The following is an 18,273-nucleotide window of genomic DNA, read 5'->3' on the forward strand; positions in this document are numbered from 1 at the left end:
ACTTCTACATAGGCTAGCCAGCCATTCCTCCAACGAGGGAATCCCTGCTATTCTAAGCAACATTACCATAAACGATATGTGTGCATACTTGTATGCATGTGGGTGTTTGTCAAGAGAAGATACCAAAAAGTAGAATTCCTATGTCAAAGGGCACATGTGCCAATATTATCTGATATATTCAATAGATTCTGATGACATTAATTCTACTTATTCTAACGTTCTGCTTGTTCTGTTCATTTTGCTTTCTTAGTTGTAAACTACACAGAATGGTATTTTAAAGTATTATCTATTTGCCACGTTTTGACTTTTGTCCCATTTTCTATATTTGATTGCACCTCATCTTTGTAGGTGCAATCACATTAGGTTCTTCACATTAGGTTCTTCATTTCATAAGTTTTCATGGGCTGCTTGGGAAAGCGTGGTATGGGTCACTGAACATTGGGTTATTACTTGCTTTCAGGGGTCATGGAGGAAAGTAAGCTCTGCCCATGGGCAGAGTAATGGATAATTAGTCTCATGACTAGGTACCCATCACCCCTCCAAGGACTCATTGATTCCTAAGACCCCCAACTCTGTCTCTCCAAATCCAACACCCCCACGATTAGGAGGAAGAGACCTCCATCCCTGTTGCCTCTCTAGGGCAGGGGAGGCCAAAGGGAAAGGAAACATGCAGTGATCAACCCTCCTTGTTGTGCTCCAGAAATCACCAGTTAGTTTCCTCGAGTCCTTCCTGCCCTGGGCCTTTACACAATCTTAACACTTCACCCACATTACTGTAGCCTGTGGGTACTGGCAACCGTGTGGATTCAGTCTTCCCTCTGACCCATCTGCATCCTCCTAAGGATTCCTTACTATCACTGGATCAAGGAGAATTTTCTTTGTTTCCAGTATTGTTATGAATTAAAAAAATCTTTCCAATTATTTCTATGGTTTGGGAGTACAGAGGGCAAGGTGCTTGTTTCTGGAAAATGAGCAAGTTGAAGTGGGAATATTCATTTCTTGGGAGAGGTGTATGTGTCAACACTGCTCTAAAGGAAGAGGCCAGAGGCATTAGGGTCAAGGGAAATGGTCACAAAGTGGGCCCAGCAAAACTACCTTCCCTAGTAGCTCTTGACCATCCGTGGGAACCATCAGCATTTCTCCAGGCATTCTGCCTCTCTTTCTACATCTTTATGGACAATCAGACCCATTAAATAGAAAGAAAGCAGAGAAGGAGAAAGTGGGAGGAAAAGAACCATAGAAGATATTAGTGAGAACAATCCCACTCTCACCCAAGGATGATTTCTTACAGAATAGTGCTTGGTTGAGCCAGCTCACCTCCTTGCAGAAACTTCATGGGGTAGACGATGGCATGGTATCTGTCTATGCTGAGGGACACCAGGACATAGGTAGAGGCATAGAGCAGCACAACCTGAAGACAGAAACAAGAGGGGGTGCATGACTTCATAGAAGTGAGGGAATCCACACAATGGGAAGAAGAATGTTCTGTGCTATTGAGAAACCTGCGCACCAAACCTAGGGAGGGATGAAGTTTGGGTGAGGGAGAGAAATGATTCACTCCCTGTGTCTACAAGCAGATTGCTGTTCTTGGTGCTGCACTTGTCATTGTTAGTCGTAGCTGGGGAGAATGCTTCCAGATCACCCTTCCTCACTCATTCATTTGGCTTCTTGGAGACTCCACATCTCAGGATCAGTCTCTCTTGACATTTGCATGGTACATTTGTTTGTAATTGACTTTTAAAGCTAACCTAATTTTCCCTGCCACAATTGACATTCCAGAATAATTAGAAACAAACGTTCATTTGCCTTTTATCAGTGTGAGTTGTTGAGAGACAATGGAAGGGATCTGGTTTCTGGGAGCCCATGTGCTGTTTAGAATCATTTATCATCATCTGCGTTGACAGTCTCAGAGCTCACTTCCTCCTCCACTTCTCTGGTATAACTGTTCATTAAGGCCAGTCCTTGGGTCCCCCCCTTCCTCCTTCCCACCCTCTCTTTTATTAACCTTACTCATGCCCTTTAATTATCCTGAGTACAGTGTTATTTGCATAGTTTGCAGAGAAGGAAATTGGGATATAAGAGGTTAACATCTCTCATGTTAAAAGCATAATTAAAATGTAATTAAATGAAATATTTCTGAAAGAACGATCAAGGTGGAAAGTTTTCAGGTAACTTTGAGTCTAGTCATTTATACCAAGAGTCTAGTCATATCTCTGCTTTGTAACCTTTGAATCAATTCCAGAGCAGGGAAGAATAACTCAAAGACCAGAGTCTAAGGGTGAGTGTCTGAATCTCTTCTTTTTTTTTTTTTTTTTTTTTTTTTATTTATTTTTGCGACAGAGAGAGACAGAGCATGAACGGGGGAGGGGCAGAGAGAGAGGGAGATACAGAATCGGAAACAGGCTCCAGGCTCCGAGCCATCAGCCCAGAGCCTGACGCGGGGCTCGAACTCACGGACCGTGAGATCGTGACCTGGCTGAAGTCGGACGCTCAACCGACTGCGCCACCCAGGCGCCCCATGTCTGAATCTCTTCTAAAAACAAAATAGAAATACCGTGACTTTGGTAATAACTTTTGTCTGAATTTATACCTTATTGTTCTTTCTCTCACTCAGAAAAATAACAATCAACTATGTTATTGTTCTCTATTATTTTTATTTGTATAACACCACCGCAAATGCGTCCTGGCACTAATGTTGTGGAAGGTGCCACAGGGTGGGAGTTCTGATTAAAGATTGAAGGCTTTCTTGAGGGATATAAGAAGAAATTCTCCTCTTGCTAAAAAGATGCAATATGGACAGGGAGAAGAATTTTGGCCAAATTTAACCAAAAAATTTAGACAACAGTCTTCTTAGAGAAAAGTGGGATTTGTACGTGTGACCTATGAATTCAGAACTATTAAGGATGGCCACACACAGCATAGGAGATGGCATTCAAGGAATATGAGAAAGAAAGCTCCCAAGGGCAGAACTCTATGGGATGGAACGTCTTGGTGAGAAGGTCATAAGAATCTCAGCCATCTTTGACTGTGTTGAGTGACTGTGACCGTGAGGAACTTGCCAACACAAGTTCAGAATTTGAAGCAAGACGAAAAAGGTCACAATAAGGAGTGGCTGGAGGAGTAGGCGATGTTAACACAAAGAGATGTACTTTCAGACAGTCAAAAAGAGTAGTTAATTTCAAGGGTCTTCAAACATGTAGGCAGGGTAAAAAAAAAAATTAAAGGTTACATAAAAGAAATGCATCTCAAATTGTCATGCCTCTTTTTTACAAAAATAAATGCCAGAAAACAGCATAAAAACATGTTCAGAGTTTTGAAAGAAAAATTATGATCCAAGAATTTTGTAAATATCATTTCTGTGCCAAGGCACAGAATAGTTTTCTTAAATGTATAAAAAAAGAAAGTATAACATCACATAATCTCCTGAAAAATCTTCCTTGAGGAAATATTTCTGCTGACTGAGCATTGTTTAAAAATTAAGAACTCTAGAAGAGGGACGGGATTGAATAATAATAGCTATGGTAAGCAATGAGTCCCCCCAAATCCCACAAAATGTTTACAACATCATTATGAATATAGTTAGGAAACATTCCAGGGAAAAATCTGGGGAATTGAGTGAGAAGAGAGAGTAGAAGGAAAGAAATCATGTTATATATTTCCATTTGGTCATTTTAGACATCTCTGTTGTTTTTTACTTTGATAGAGACATATTACGTTTAAAAATTAAAGATAAGCTATGACATAAAATAAAAGGGGGGGAAATAATTTATTAGCTTCTTACGGCTATTGTAACAAATCACCACAAGCTTCATGGTTTAAACCAGCATAAATGCACTTTCTTACATCTAGAGACTAGAAGTCCATAATCAGTTACACTGGGTCAAAAATTAAGGTGTTGGCAGGGCCACCCTCCCTCCACAAGCCCCAGAGGAGAATCCATTCCTTGCCTCTTTCAGCTGAAGGTGGCTGCCAGTATTCTTTGACTCGTGGCCACACCAATCTCATCTCTGAGTCTATGGTTACGATGGCTCTTCTGTCTGTTTGTCAAATCTCCCCCCTTCCCTTTAATAAAGGATATATGTAATTACACTTGAACTCATCAAGATAATCCAGAATAATCTCCCCATTTCAAATTCCTGGACTTAATTACATCTGCAGAGTCCTTTTTTGCCATATAAGGTAATATATATATAGGTTTCAGGGATTAGAATTTGGATTTGGGGGTGTCATTTTTCAGCCTACCACAATTAACAACCAAGCAGGAAGGAAAAAAAAACATGTAAGTAAAAAAATTAACACAGAAAGATTAAAATGAGGTGACTTAAATAACACCAAACACTATTTGTCTCAATAAATATAAATGACTTAACCTCCTTGACTAAAACAAAGACTATGTACAAAACCCTTCCACAAATCTAACTGTATACTGTGTTGAAAATAAGCCTCTCGGGGCGCCTGGGTGGCGCAGTCGGTTAAGCGTACGACTTCAGCCAGGTCACGATCTCACGGTCCGTGAGTTCGAGCCCCGCGTCAGGCTCTGGGCTGATGGCTCGGAGCCTGGAGCCTGTTTCCGATTCTGTGTCTCCCTCTCTCTCTGCCCCTCCCCCGTTCATGCTGTGTCTCTCTCTGTCCAAAAATAAATAAAAAAAAAAAAAAAACGTTGAAAAAAAAAAAAATTTAAAAAAGAAAATAAGCCTCTCAGTCCAAATTATTATCAAAGTTTAAAAATAGAGTGATGGCCAAAGGCATAGGAAAAACTAAAATCAAAAGAAGGCATTTACTACAATACTACTATTTGACAAATTAAATTCAAAGCAAACTGTACTACATGGGACAAAGGGATTATTTTTATTGATACAATACATAATGATGACAGAATATTAATAAACTTATATGTAACAAGTAACATAATACTAAATATGCATAACTAAAATGTTCAAAGACTTACCAAGTATAAAACACAATAATACATAGAAATAATTAAACACATTTTAAAAATAATACACATTATTGTAAAATATCTAGGCAACATTTCAAAAATTCATCATAAAATGAACTACCAAGAAAAAAAAATCCCTCAATAGATTTCAAAATTATACAATTTATATAATTTGCATATTTAAAACAACAAGCAATAAAAACTGAAATCAGTATCATGTTATTTTTTTTAAATACCACTTGGAAATTTAAACACCCTTGTAATTAACTTGAGTCAAGAAGGAAATCAAAGTACAATTATAGTCAATTCATAAATGTCAACAATGAAAATTCTACACATCAACAACATATGGGATACCATTTGGATAACAGATGGCAGATTGAGGACATATGTCTGAATTCTCACTACCCCACCCCTCTATTCTGACAAAAATGACCTAGGAAATATAAAACCAAAGAAAATCTTGCACAGAAGTTGAGACTTAAATGCAGCAAACTTAGAAAAATTTTATTTAGAAAAATACCAGATTGGATTCATGTAAAGGAGGATCCCTGGATTGACTTAAAAAATTAATATACTTTATTTTTTAGAGCAATTTTAGATTCATAGAAAAAAGGATAGTTTCCACCTCCATCCCCAACTTTTCCCCATTATTAACATCTTAAGTGTGGTCCATTTGTTAAATTTGATGATCCAGTATCAATACATTACCATTAAAGTCCATACTTGTGTTGTATAGTTCTATGGGTTTTGACAAATGAATAATGTCCCCTATCAATGATTCATACAGAAAAGCTTCACTGTCCTAAAAATGCCTTGTACTTTACCTAGTCTATCTTGCCAAATCCCTAGCAACCACTGATATTTTTACTGTCTCCATAGTTTCCCTTTTCCAGAACATCATATAGTTATCATACTTCTGTAGCCTTTGCAGACTGACTTCTTTTACTTAGCAAAGTTCATGTAAGATTCCCCCATGACTTTTCATGGCTTGATAGCCCATTATGTTTTATTGTTAAATAGTATTCCATGATATGGAAGTACCAAAGTTGTTTTTTTTTTTTATCCATTCAGCATCTGAGGAACATCTTACTACCAATTTTTGACAATTATGAATAAAGTTGCTATAACATTCTTGTGCAAGTTTGTGTGAACATAAGCCATAAACTCAATTGGATATATATCTAGGAGCACAATTGCTATCTTGCATGATAAGAGTAGTTTCTCTTTGTTTTTAATCTTTATGTCCTTATTTTGAGAGAGTGTGTGTGTGCAAGCAGGGGAGGGGGAAACAGAGAGAGAAAGAGAGAGAAAGGAAGAATCCGAAGCAGGCTCCACACTGTCAGCACAGAGCCTGACACGGGATTTGATCCCATGATGCTGGGATCATGATCTGAGTCAAAATAAAGAGTTGGACATTTAAGCAACTGAGGCACCCACGTGTCCCAAGAGTATTTTCAATTTTTTAAGAAACTGCCAAAATATCTTCCAAAATGGCTGTACCATTTTGCACTCCTACAAACAGCACTAGCATTTTGTATCATCAGTTGTTTGGATTTTAGTCATTCTAATAAGTATGCAGTACTTTCTCATTTTAATTTGCAATTCCCTAATGCCATATAATGTTTCTTTTCATATGCTTGTTCATTATTTATATATCTTCTCTGGTTAGCTGTCTGTTCAGATAGTTTGCCTATTTTTAAGTGGGCTGTTTCCTTACTGTTGAGTTTTAAGAGGTGTGTGTGTGTGTGTGTGTGTGTGTGTGTGTGTGTATACATTTTTTTAGAGAGAGAGTGAAAGGAGGAAGGGGCGGGGGGGGGAGAGAGAGAGAGAGAGAGAGAGAGAGAGAGAGAGAGAGGAAATCTTAAGCAGGCTCCACACTCAGCACAGAGCCTAACACAGGGCTTGATCCCATGACCTTGGGATCCTGACCTAAACCAAAATCAAGAGTCCCATGCTCAACCAACTGAGCCCCACCTAGGCATCCAGGTCTGGTATAGTTTGGATACAAATTCTTTATCAAGTATGTGTTTTGCAAACATTTTTTTTCTCATTCTGTGCCTTGTCTTTTCTGTCTCTTAACAGTGTCTTTTGCAGAGAAATTTGAAATTTTCATAAAATCAAATTTTTCATTTTTTTTTTCTTTCTTGGGTTGTGCTTTTGGTGTTATACCTAAAAAGTCATTGAGAAATCCTAAGTACCCTAGCTTCTCTCCTATGTTTTCTTCTAGTAGTTTTATAGCATGCATATTTCATTCAAGTCTATGATCCATATTGAGTTAGTTTTTCTGAAAGGTGTAAGGTTTGTAGTTAGATGATTATTATTTTTTTAATGTGGATATCCCATGACTCTAGCAGTATTTCTTGAAGAGGCTGTTTTTTCTCCATTGAACTGTCTTTGCTCCTTTGTCAAAGATCAGTTGCCTTTTTGTGTGCATTTGTTTCTGGGCCTCTGTTCTGTTCCACTGATCTATTTGTTGATTCTTTTGCGAATATCATGCTGTCTTGATTTAGCTGTAGCTTTATAGTAAGTCTTGAAATCAGATAGTATCAGTCTTTCATTTGTGTTCTTCAGTATTGTGTTGGCTCTTCTGTGTCTTTCACCTTTCCACATAAATTTTAGAGTTTGTCTATATCTATAAAATAACTTGGTGGGGCGCCTGGGTGGCGCAGTCGGTTAAGCGTCCGACTTCAGCCAGGTCACGATCTCGCGGTCCGTGAGTTCGAGCCCCGCGTCAGGCTCTGGGCCGATGGCTTGGAGCCTGGAGCCTGTTTCCGATTCTGTGTCTCCCTCTCTCTCTGCTCCTCCCCCGTTCATGCTCTGTCTCTCTCTGTCCCAAAAATAAAAAAAAAAATAAAAAAATAAAAAAAAAAAAATAACTTGGTGAGCTTTTTATTGGGATTGCATTGAATTTATAAATTGGAGTAGAATTGACATCTTAATAATAGTGACACTTCCTTTCTGTGAACATAGAACAGCTATCCATTTATTTGGATATTCTTTGATTTCTTTGATCAAGTATTGTAGTTTTCTTCATACTGATCTTGCACGTATTTTATTAGATTTATACGTAAGCTTTCATATTTTTGGTGCTAACATAAATGGTATTGTGTTTTTCATTTTAAATTCAAATTGCTTATTGCTGGCATATAAAAGCACAATTGACTTTTGTTTACTAATCTTATATTCTGTAATCTTGTTATTTTCACTTAATAAGCCCATAGGTTCTCTGTGGTTTTGTTTGGTTTTGTTTTTTGTCAATTCTTTCAGATTGTCTGCATAGACAATCTTGTCATATGTGAACAAAGATATTATTTCACCTTTCCTGATCTGTATACCTTTTATTTTTCTTGTCCTGTTGAGTTAGTGGGACTTCAGTATGATGCTGAATAGGAGTAGTGAGAGTGAACATCCTTGCTTTGCTCTCAATCTTATGAAAGAAGCATCCAGTTTCTCACCATTAAGTATGAGGTTAGCTGTAGCTTTTTGTAGATGTTCTTGTATCAAGTTCAGGAAATTTTCCTCCATGAAGAGTTTACTGAGAGTTTTTATCATGAATCGATATTGGATTTTATCAAATGATTTTTTGGTATTTATTGAAATGATCATATACATTTTCTTCTTTGTCTTTTGAGATAATGGATTGCATCAATTGATTTTCAAATGTCGAACCAGCTTTTTATACATGGAATAAATTCCACTTGACTGTGGTATGTAGTTCTTTTTATAAATACTTTGATTCAATTGCTAGTATTTGTTGATAATTTTTACATCTATTTTCACAAGAAATATAGGTCTATAGTTTTCCTGTCCAGTAATTCTTTTGTCTGTTTTTGATGTTAGGATAATGCTGGACTCACAGAATGAGTTAGGAAACATTCCCTTTGCTTCTGTGTTCTAGAAAAATTAGCAACTTATTGGTATAATTTCTTCCTTAAATATTTGGTAGAATTCACCAGTAAACCCATCTAGGCCTGGTGCTTTATATCTCAGAAGATTATTAATTATTAATTAAATTTGTTTCATAGATACAGGCCTACTCATCTTGTCTATTTTTCCTTATATGAGTTTTGGCAGATTGTGTCTTTCAAGGATTTGGTCCATTTCAAGTAAATTATCAAAGTTTCAGGCATATAGTTCATAACATTCCTTTATCATCCTTTTAAAATCTATAGGATCAGTAGTAATTAACCCTCTTTCATTTTTAATATTAACAATTTGTGCCAACCCTCTTCTTTTGTTTACTGTCACTAGAAGTTTATCAATTTTATTATCTCTCCAAAGAACCAGCTTATAGTTTCATTGATTTTCACTGTTGATTTACTGTTTTCAGTTTTAGTAATTTCTGCTCTAGTTTTTATCATTTAAAAAATTCTACTTGCTTTAGGTATACATTGTCTGTTTTCTCTAGTTTCCTAAGGTAGAAGATTAGATTATTAATTTTAGGTCTTTTTTCTTGACTAATACAAGAATTTAATGCTATAAATTTCTCCAAAAGAGCTGTTTTTATTGTCCTACAAATTATGATAAGTTGTATTTTCATGTTTAATTTGACCCACATGTTACCTAGAGTGGGTCTAATCCCCCAGAACATTGAGATTGGCCAGCTATCCTTCTGTTACTCATTTCTGGTTTAATTCTAATTTGGTCTGAGAGCATACTTTGTGCTATTTCCACTCTTTTACATTGTTAAGGTGTATTTTATGGTCCAGGATGTAATTTCCCTTGGTGAATGTTCCATGTGAGTTTGATAAGAATAAGTATTCTGCCTTGTTGGATGAAGTGTTGTGTAAATGCCAATTAGGTCAATTTGATAGATAGTTTAGTTTACTTCAACTGAGAGCTATTTAGTTCAACTATATCCCTGCTTCTAACACTAAGTATTGGCATAATTTATTTCTCAGCAATTGCCACAGTAAGCAATTGATAACATTTATCTACAAGGAAGCAAAATTTTTTCAATAAGGAATTAAAATATGTTTTAAAAAATGACCCCTGAGAAAATACCGGTTCCAGATGGTAATCAGGGGTCTTTCACATCTACCAAACTTTCAAGATTATATTCAGAACACAAAAGATTTTTATTTTATTTATTCTTTTAAAATTTATTGATTTATTTTGAGAGTGTGAGGGAGGGGCAGAGAGAGAGAGAGAGAAAGAGAGAGAGAGAATCACAGGCACGCTCTGCACCATCAACATGGAGCCTGAGGCAGGGCCAAACTCACAAACTATGAGATCATGACCTGAGCAGAAATCAAAAGTTGGACTCGTAACTGACTGAGCCACCCAGGCACCCCAAAGATTTTTAATTGTAACTATTCTCTATTCATTTTCTGAAGATGGAGTAACTCTATTTCCAAGGTCTGAAAATGATAGAATAAATGAAAATCGTAGATGAATATAGATATGACGTTTCTTAAAAACCCTACTAGCAAGTGGAATACTGTGGGATAAGGTTTTCCAGAAATGTACTCTACATCTCTAGAGCTACAATAATTTAGATCTGGAATATGGGCATCAAAATAAAAATTATTAATAGAAAATAATTTTAAGAGCTCAGAAACAGAACACATCAGTTCTAACGCCAGTTATGAAACAGTTCATTCTTTCTGTATTAGTTGAAGTGCCTTAATCCATAGTATGTACATATATGGTATATTAACAATATAATATATGTATATGGTAAATATGTAATATTTTGTACCATCTATTTTATGCATATATATTTGCATTAGTAATTTTTACATTAAGTATATTCAACAGGCAAAGTATAAATGTCTTTAATCTAAAAATAGATATTAGCAATAATTAAGGAAAAGCATGTATCCCAGGGATGCCTGGGTGGCTCAGTCAGTTAAGCATCCAACTCTTGATTTTCAGCTCATGTCATGATCTTACAGTTCATGAGATTGAGCCCCAAGTCTGGCTCTGTGCTGATAGCATGGAGCCTGCTTGGGATTCTCTCTCTCTCTCTCTCTCTCTCTCTCTCTCTCTCTCTCTCAAAATAAATAAATATTAAACAAAAACCCCAAGTATCCCAGTTATAAAAACATTGAAAAGGATAGTAGGCAATTTAAATAAGAAGAAATTCAAACGCCAATAGATATTTTTAAAAGTCCAATTTAGGTGGTAATACAGGCACCACAAGTTAAAACAACTAGAGATGATACCTATTTTCTGACAGTCTGTCACAGTTTTTCAAAAAGAACAGTAGCCAGTGTTGTGTTAGTTTCAGGAGGAAAAAATTAAAGGAACAAAAACCAAAAAACAAACAAAAAAAGAACTTTGAATGTTTGTATCCCACCAAAATTCATATGAATCCTAATGCCCAGTGTGATGATGGTAGGAGGTGAGGCCTTTGGGAGGTGGTTAGGTTATGAGGGTGGAGCCCTCATGAATGAGTGGGATTAGTGCCCTTATAAACAAGGCCTGGCAGAGCTCCCTCATTCCGTCTGCCATGAGAAGTCTGTAACCTGGAGGAGGGCCCTCACCTGACAATTGCTGGCACACTGATCTTGAACTTCCAGCCTCCAGAACTGTGAGAAATGAATGTTTGTTGTTTTTATAAGACCCTTACTCTGTGGTATTTTTACAGTAGCCTGAATGGACCAAGAAAGCCAGAATATGTCAAAGTCCTTCATATTTACCGCCCCCCCCAATTTAAAATGTGAATATTTATGTTCTTATTAATGCTTATTTATGTTTGCTTTATATATTAATTATTTTTAGCCAAAAAAAAATTTAAAAATCTTACCAATTTGGCTTATCCTTCCAACTAGGAGTAAGTGATAAGTTTGTTGTGTGGAAGTGTTGAGTTCTATATTATTTTCCTTGTGAAGACTCCAAAAACTACTTGTCACTTTGCCTCATATTTTTTTTTAAATTTTTTTTAACGTTTATTTATTTTTCAGACAGAGAGAGACACAGCATGAACGGGGGAGGGGCAGAAAGAGAGGGAGACACAGAATCGGAAGCAGGCTCCAGGCTCTGAGCCATCAGCCCAGAGCCCGACGCGGGGCTCGAACCCGCGGACCGCGAGATCGAGATCGTGACTTGAGCCGAAGTCGGACGCTTAACTGACTGAGCCACCTAGGCGCCCCGCCTCATATTTTTAAAGGGCTACATACCTGCAGATAGCGGACCACTCGGCAAACGAGATCAGGTGCCATAAAATCTCCAGTGAATCGCCAAATGATATCTGTCAAGATGTTAACCAGTCCTGTGAAAGAGTCTAACAAAAACATGCAAGTGGTTAACTTTAGTCTCTTTCAAATTTCCAGTCTTGCCACAATAGAAATGAATTCCTAGGGAGATTTTTTTTTTTCCTTCTGATTTATCAGGTGGCCATTAAGGAAAAGTAAGGCAAGGCAGGAGTTCATTGACTTTTATTATTAGGTCTTGTTACCACTCAGATGTAACCACCTTGGAAGGATTTTGGTAATGACTAAAATGATCTTGGTAACCATACAGTTGACCTTTTGAGTCACAGAAGAGGAGCTTTAAGGGGGTTTAGATCTGTACCAAAATGAGGACTGTGTGAGGATCGATAAGGGAAAAATTGAGAAAAGGAAAATATTTATCTTTAAGAAGCCCCTCAAAATCCCTCTTCTTGTACCGTTTTATAATGTCGACCTCTTGTTACCTCCCTACCAGCAATGACAGCACTCCACTTTCACTCCAGGTTTCTTTTCTTTCTTCTCCTTTCCCCTTTCAACATCTATGCCTGGAAAAAATCAAGTGCATGATCTATCAATTTCATTAACTTAATTGGCTAAACAACAGAGGAACTGAGGCCAAGATTTGAGACCAAAGTCAGAGACTTTAGGCTCCTGTGGTTATCTTTACTCATTTCTGTACTTAGATTGAAAGTTGTGTAGATATCTATATCAGAAATGGTAAAATATATGTCTAGAAGCTCCCTCTCACCCTTCCATGACATATCACTGATTGATCATGTGATCCAGAATCATTCTCGAAACAGTGCTATAGGGATTCTCTGCTAATTGATGGATAGGGCTGGTACTTAAAACAGGATAAGTAAGAATTCATTGACTTAGAGTCACTTCCTTGGAACATGGGATATAACACTCTGTCAAAGACCCAAGAGGCAAGGCAAATTCATTGCCAGGGTAGCTCTTAGAAGTCTGGACAAAGTGTTGGTCTTTCCTAGGCAAAAGAGAAATGCCTGAGTTGCCCCGGCAGACAGTAGAAAAAATAAAAATAAAAAGGCCAAGTAAAGTGTGCATGCTATAATGGATATATTATGTAAAGCCAGAAGACCCACCAGAGAATTATATTCCATGGAAGGACTCAGAAGACACATCGCTCATCAAGAATGTACTGGTGAGAGGAGCACCTGCATTACAAAGAAGCTTCCAACTGTGCTAGAGTGGATGTAGGAAAGGTGGTCATAGAGCCTGGTCTTATTATACATGGTAAGGCTGCACTGTAATAATTCTCCTAGTCCTTCCCCAAAGGAACCTATGGTCACTTATTTGTGTGACTGTACACTGGGGAAAGAAGAATATACAGACATTTTGAGTACTGAGGCACAGGCTCTATGTTGACATGATACCTAGAGACCTGAAGTGTCATTTTGGCCCGACTAGAAGAGTGGAATCTTTGGGGCCAGGTAACAAATAGAATCCTAGTTGAAATGGAATGGTTCACTAGATCTGCAGACCCTCCATTATTCATTTCTCCATTCCCTGAATGTTTAATTTATACTAATATACTTAGCATTTGGAATAACTCCATATCTGCTTCCTCATAATAGTGGCAGACAGCAAGACTACTCATTGGACAACATGATGAATTACCCCTTATCATGGCCAATCTAGCTACTGCTGTATTTGAATGTCTTTGAATTACCAACAGTGGAGATCAACACTGAGCCCCAGTATGACACTATTTCTTAAGAAGACCAACCAGCTACTTTGTGACAAGCTGACTACATTGGACCCTTCAATATTGCAAGTGTCAGCTGTCCATCTTCCCAGCGTATACTTATTCTGGGTATGAACATGCTTTCCCTGACCTCTGAGTTGTAGTCAACACCATTCACCAATCTCTAGAGGATTTCTGATTGCCCAACTAGAATGGAATCCCGCATAACACAGTATCTGATCAGGAAACCCACTTCACTGTAAAGGGGATATAGGCTTGCACCATGGATCATAGAATCTATTTGTGTCACACAGTGCACCACCCAGCACAGCTGTCTTTCTGGAGCACGGGGATGCACTAGTAAAGGCACAAAGTGCCAGCTTAGTGGCAATACTCTGAAAGCATGGAATCCCATCCTCCAAAATGCTGCGTATGCATTAAATCAGAGCTCTCTTTATGGTGCTGTGTCACTAACAGGAGATATACATATGAGAACCAAGGGGTAGAGGTGGGAATGGTCACACTGCATATTACTCCCAGTGAACCCCTGGGGGGGCACTGTGTATACCTCTCTGCTCTGCAGGCTGGAGGTCCTAGTCCCAAAAGGAAGTTGCAAACCTGCTGGGGGTCATAGCAAGGGTCCACTAGAACTGAAAGTGATGGCTGACACGAAGACACTTCGGACTCGTTTGTCCAGGGACTAGCAGTCAAGAAGAGAAGTCACAGCTGTGGTCAGAGTAATTGGCTGTGATCAGCTGATGGAGGCAGAGCTGGGTTTATACAGTGAAGGAAGAGAAGAGGATGGGTAGAACACAGGTAATTTACTCATTATTTTATGATTGACTGGAGATAATGAGTGAATGGGGCTAGATGTGCTAAGCATATTGCAGCAGGCTCTCAGTGTAGGGTCGTGCAGATTTTTGAGGCTGTAGACTGCTCTGTCCTGCTGTGGTGGGAGGGTGCGTGGGGGCTGAAATCGAGGCTTTAGTATGGTCATGAAGACACACACCCTGGCTTCAGGCTGCACAAAGATAAAGCAAGTGTCAACTCTGTCCTGCATGACATACGAACTATACCCTCTACGAAACTGTTCAGATCAACATTCTAATCCTGCCTTTGTTGAGAAACACTGCCAGGTTTTATGGGAGAGAATCTGTGGTTTCTGTGCATTTCTGCTCAGACAGAAGAGTGGGCAGAACCTTACTTAGAAGTGAAGGGTATCCATTTGGTTGAGTTCAGGCTCTCGGAAAGCTGAACAGCTAAACCACAAAAGAAACTCCTATTTTGGAGTAGGCCGCTCATGATTTCATTTCCAATGGTTTATTTTTATTACTGTGTTTCTGTTAAAGAGGAGTAACAAAAACTGAAAATGGCACTGTCACTTGGTTAATTACTTCTGTGCATGCTGGAGAATGAGAACAGAAGGGAGGCTAGCATCCAGAGCAGGGGATGGCATGTAGTAGGTGCTCAGAACGTATTTGTCAAATAAATTGTCTCTATGGTTTGGAAAAGGCATTTATGGCTTTTTAAAAATTAAACTTGGGTTCCTGGGTGGTTCAGTCAGGTAAGCATCTGACTCCTGATTTCAGCTCAGCTCATCATCTCACAGTGGGTGAGATCGAGCCCCACATGGGGCTCTGCACTGACAGCATGGAGCCTGCTAGGGATTCTCTCTCTCCAGCTCTCTCTACCCCTTCCCCACTCACACTCTTTCTCTCTCTCTCTCTCAAAATAAACATTTTTTAAAAGTAAATAAAATCAATTTTTATTTTGAAATAATTAAAAGCTCACAAGATGTTGCAAAAATAGCACAGAGGGTCGTCACGTACCCATCACCCAGCTTCCCCCCATGGTGACATCTCATGTAACTAGAGTTGGCTTCATTGTTCAAAGGAGAATTATTACTCTCAATCCAGGTTTCTGTACAACACGGAGCATGATCCTAAGGAATGTTACTAAGCAGTCACTATATCTTTGTCAATATTTTAAGTATTTAAAGTATCTCAAGATTTTTTAATCTAACAAAAAACTATAAATTCCTCATTTGAGAGATAGGCAAACTTCGTGTGATTAAAATGTTTTCTAAGATTGTGTAACAAGTTACAGCTGAAGTCAGACTTGTAACCCAGACTGGATGTTAGTGTCTAGTCTTCACCACACTGTTTTTTTTCCTCCTCTTCCCTCCCCTCCTCTCCCCTCCCCTTCCCTTCCCAATTCTTGTTCTATCTGTTTTCCTTTAATCCCTAGACCAATATACAGGCACAATTCTTCCTCCCATGCCCTCATTCCCTGTCCTGGTTGCCCTGATTTTTCTCTCAGCCTCCTCTATTTGTAGGGTCACTCCACCCATAGGATTTGCTTCTATACCTTTAGAGAACTGTGATGGTAAATCTTCCTTTTCAGGATCTGTATTGTAAACAAGATAAAGGCTGAGCTCCCAACTTAGCGTAAAGACTTGCTAAGACTTACGTCTTGCTAAGTAACCACCTGGCATTTTTATATTGAACACCATAGTGATCACACATTCATGTTTTCAGACATGCATTCCGTCTTCTTGAAATTGCCTTGTTCCATTTGTCAGTCTGTTGAATTATTATTTACCTTTCAATATCTAGCTGACATGTCCTCTTTTTTCCAGGAGCTTCCTTTGACCATTCACAAGGTAGGGTCTATCATGTAAGGTATTGGGCCCTCCCAGTCTTATGCCTGTCTGTCTTTTCTTTTTGTTTCTCTGTAGGTGACAATTAGAGCATGAACAAGCACATGGGAACTACAACAAATTGTCAAAGATTAGAGAAATCAGAGAAGTTCTGAGAAGGTCAGATTTGAGCAGCGTCTTGAGAGTCGTGGGTTATGACCTAATTAATAGAAATCTCATGAAGGGTTTCCTGGCAGGAATGGACTGGATGTATGAGTGGATTGGGCCAATTGAAGTTCCTTGGATATTCTCTTTTGTTTTACATATTCTTTTTTTTTTTTTAGTTTATTTATTTATTTTTGAGAGAGAGAGAGAGAGAGAGAGAGCATAGAAGGGGCAGACAAAGAGGGAGAGAGAGAGAATCCCAAGAAGGTTCTGCACCCTCAGTGCAGAGCCAGACGTGGGGCTGGAACTCACAAACCGTGAGATCGTGACTTGAGCTGAAGTTGGACGCTCAACCGACTGAGCCACCCAGGCACCCCTACGTATTCTTTAAATAAAGAATAATGGGGAAAATCCCTAAACTTATGTTTTTCTGAACTGAAGTGATACATTAACAATTATATTGTACCCCCAGTAACATTTCTTTTTTTCTCCTGGAGCTCAGTCTTTAATGAGCCCATATCTAGGAGTAGACTATCAGTGAAGCCTGGGCCACAGCATTTGCTGCTATTAAGCAAATGCTGCTGGATCTGATCGGTAAAAAGCTACTTAGTTACCTAAGTAATTGAATACATTGCAAATAAACCTTTCTTAAATGGTAATTAACAGGACCTTGGGAACAAAGGGTGCACTTTAAAAGTCTTAATCACTTCCCCACTATTACTCCTGTTTCTTGAAATTTCTTCAGTGAGAGATCCTAGGAAGCTGAAATACTCAGAAAAGCCAAAACAGGCTCCCTGCAGGCATTACTGCCCCTTTGATGGCTTCTTGCAAGTATGAGTGTGGGTTCCTAGTTGGAGCACAGATATGGGTGGAGTGGGGAGAAATCAAGAAAGAGGGGACACCTGAACTGAACCCTGAAGGGTCAATATGAAGGGGTCACATGGAAACGGGGTGAAGGACACTGATTCTAGACAGGGATGACACCATGAGCAAAGTTGTGGCGAGAAAAAGTGAGGTAAGAGATTCCATGGCTTGTGTATATGAAACAACATCAGTTTGTAGTTGCTGAAGTCTGAAGTAGGAGCTTCCAAGTGGCACGAAATGGGGCTGCAGAGACAAGAGCTGGGCCATTTAGGGTCTCCGGTGCCAGTTAAAGGAACTCTTGCGCTTTTTCCCCTGTGTACTGTGGGAGCAATTGAATGTTGATGTGTTCAAACACCTGTTTCAAATAGATTTCTTTAGTTACTGTTGCGGGATCAATTTGGGAGGTCCAGTGCTACATTTTACACTACACTTGTTAGGGAAATGTGCAAAAGTTCAGGAAAGAGATAAGTAGTACCTGGGGTATGTCAAATAGGAATTGAGATATAGAGAAGGATGCAGATTTGAGGTATACTTTATAAGGTAAAATTAGAAGGACTTGGGGACTGAGTGATAGATGTTTTAAATGGGAGGCAGAGAGAGAAGTCTACACTGTATTATGGGTCCTGGCTTGGGTGTTCGTGGGAGATGGTGGTGCCTCTTGAGAATACGGGAGGATAATAAGTTCATTATATTTGGGTTGTTCCCAGTTTTTGGCAATTCCACATAAAGCTGTTACGAACATCTACGTATAAGATTTTGTGTGAATTTAAGTTTTCTTTTC

General features: G+C 38.6%; 1 protein-coding gene across 1 annotated transcript in view; it reads right to left on the reverse strand.

The window, feature by feature from the left end:
- NPSR1 (neuropeptide S receptor 1) overlaps positions 1 to 18,273 on the reverse strand; it is a 156,016-nt gene that overhangs the window by 45,844 nt on the left and 91,899 nt on the right. The window contains exons 3-4 of the mRNA XM_058724619.1: positions 12,067 to 12,170; positions 1,318 to 1,411 (exon numbers count right to left, since the gene is read on the reverse strand). Of these exons, the coding sequence (XP_058580602.1) occupies positions 1,318 to 1,411; positions 12,067 to 12,170 (198 nt within the window). The remainder of the gene's footprint in view (positions 1 to 1,317; positions 1,412 to 12,066; positions 12,171 to 18,273) is intronic.

The sequence above is a fragment of the Neofelis nebulosa genome, chromosome 4 (genome assembly GCF_028018385.1).
Source record: "Neofelis nebulosa isolate mNeoNeb1 chromosome 4, mNeoNeb1.pri, whole genome shotgun sequence".
NCBI classification, from domain to species: Eukaryota; Metazoa; Chordata; class Mammalia; order Carnivora; family Felidae; genus Neofelis; species Neofelis nebulosa.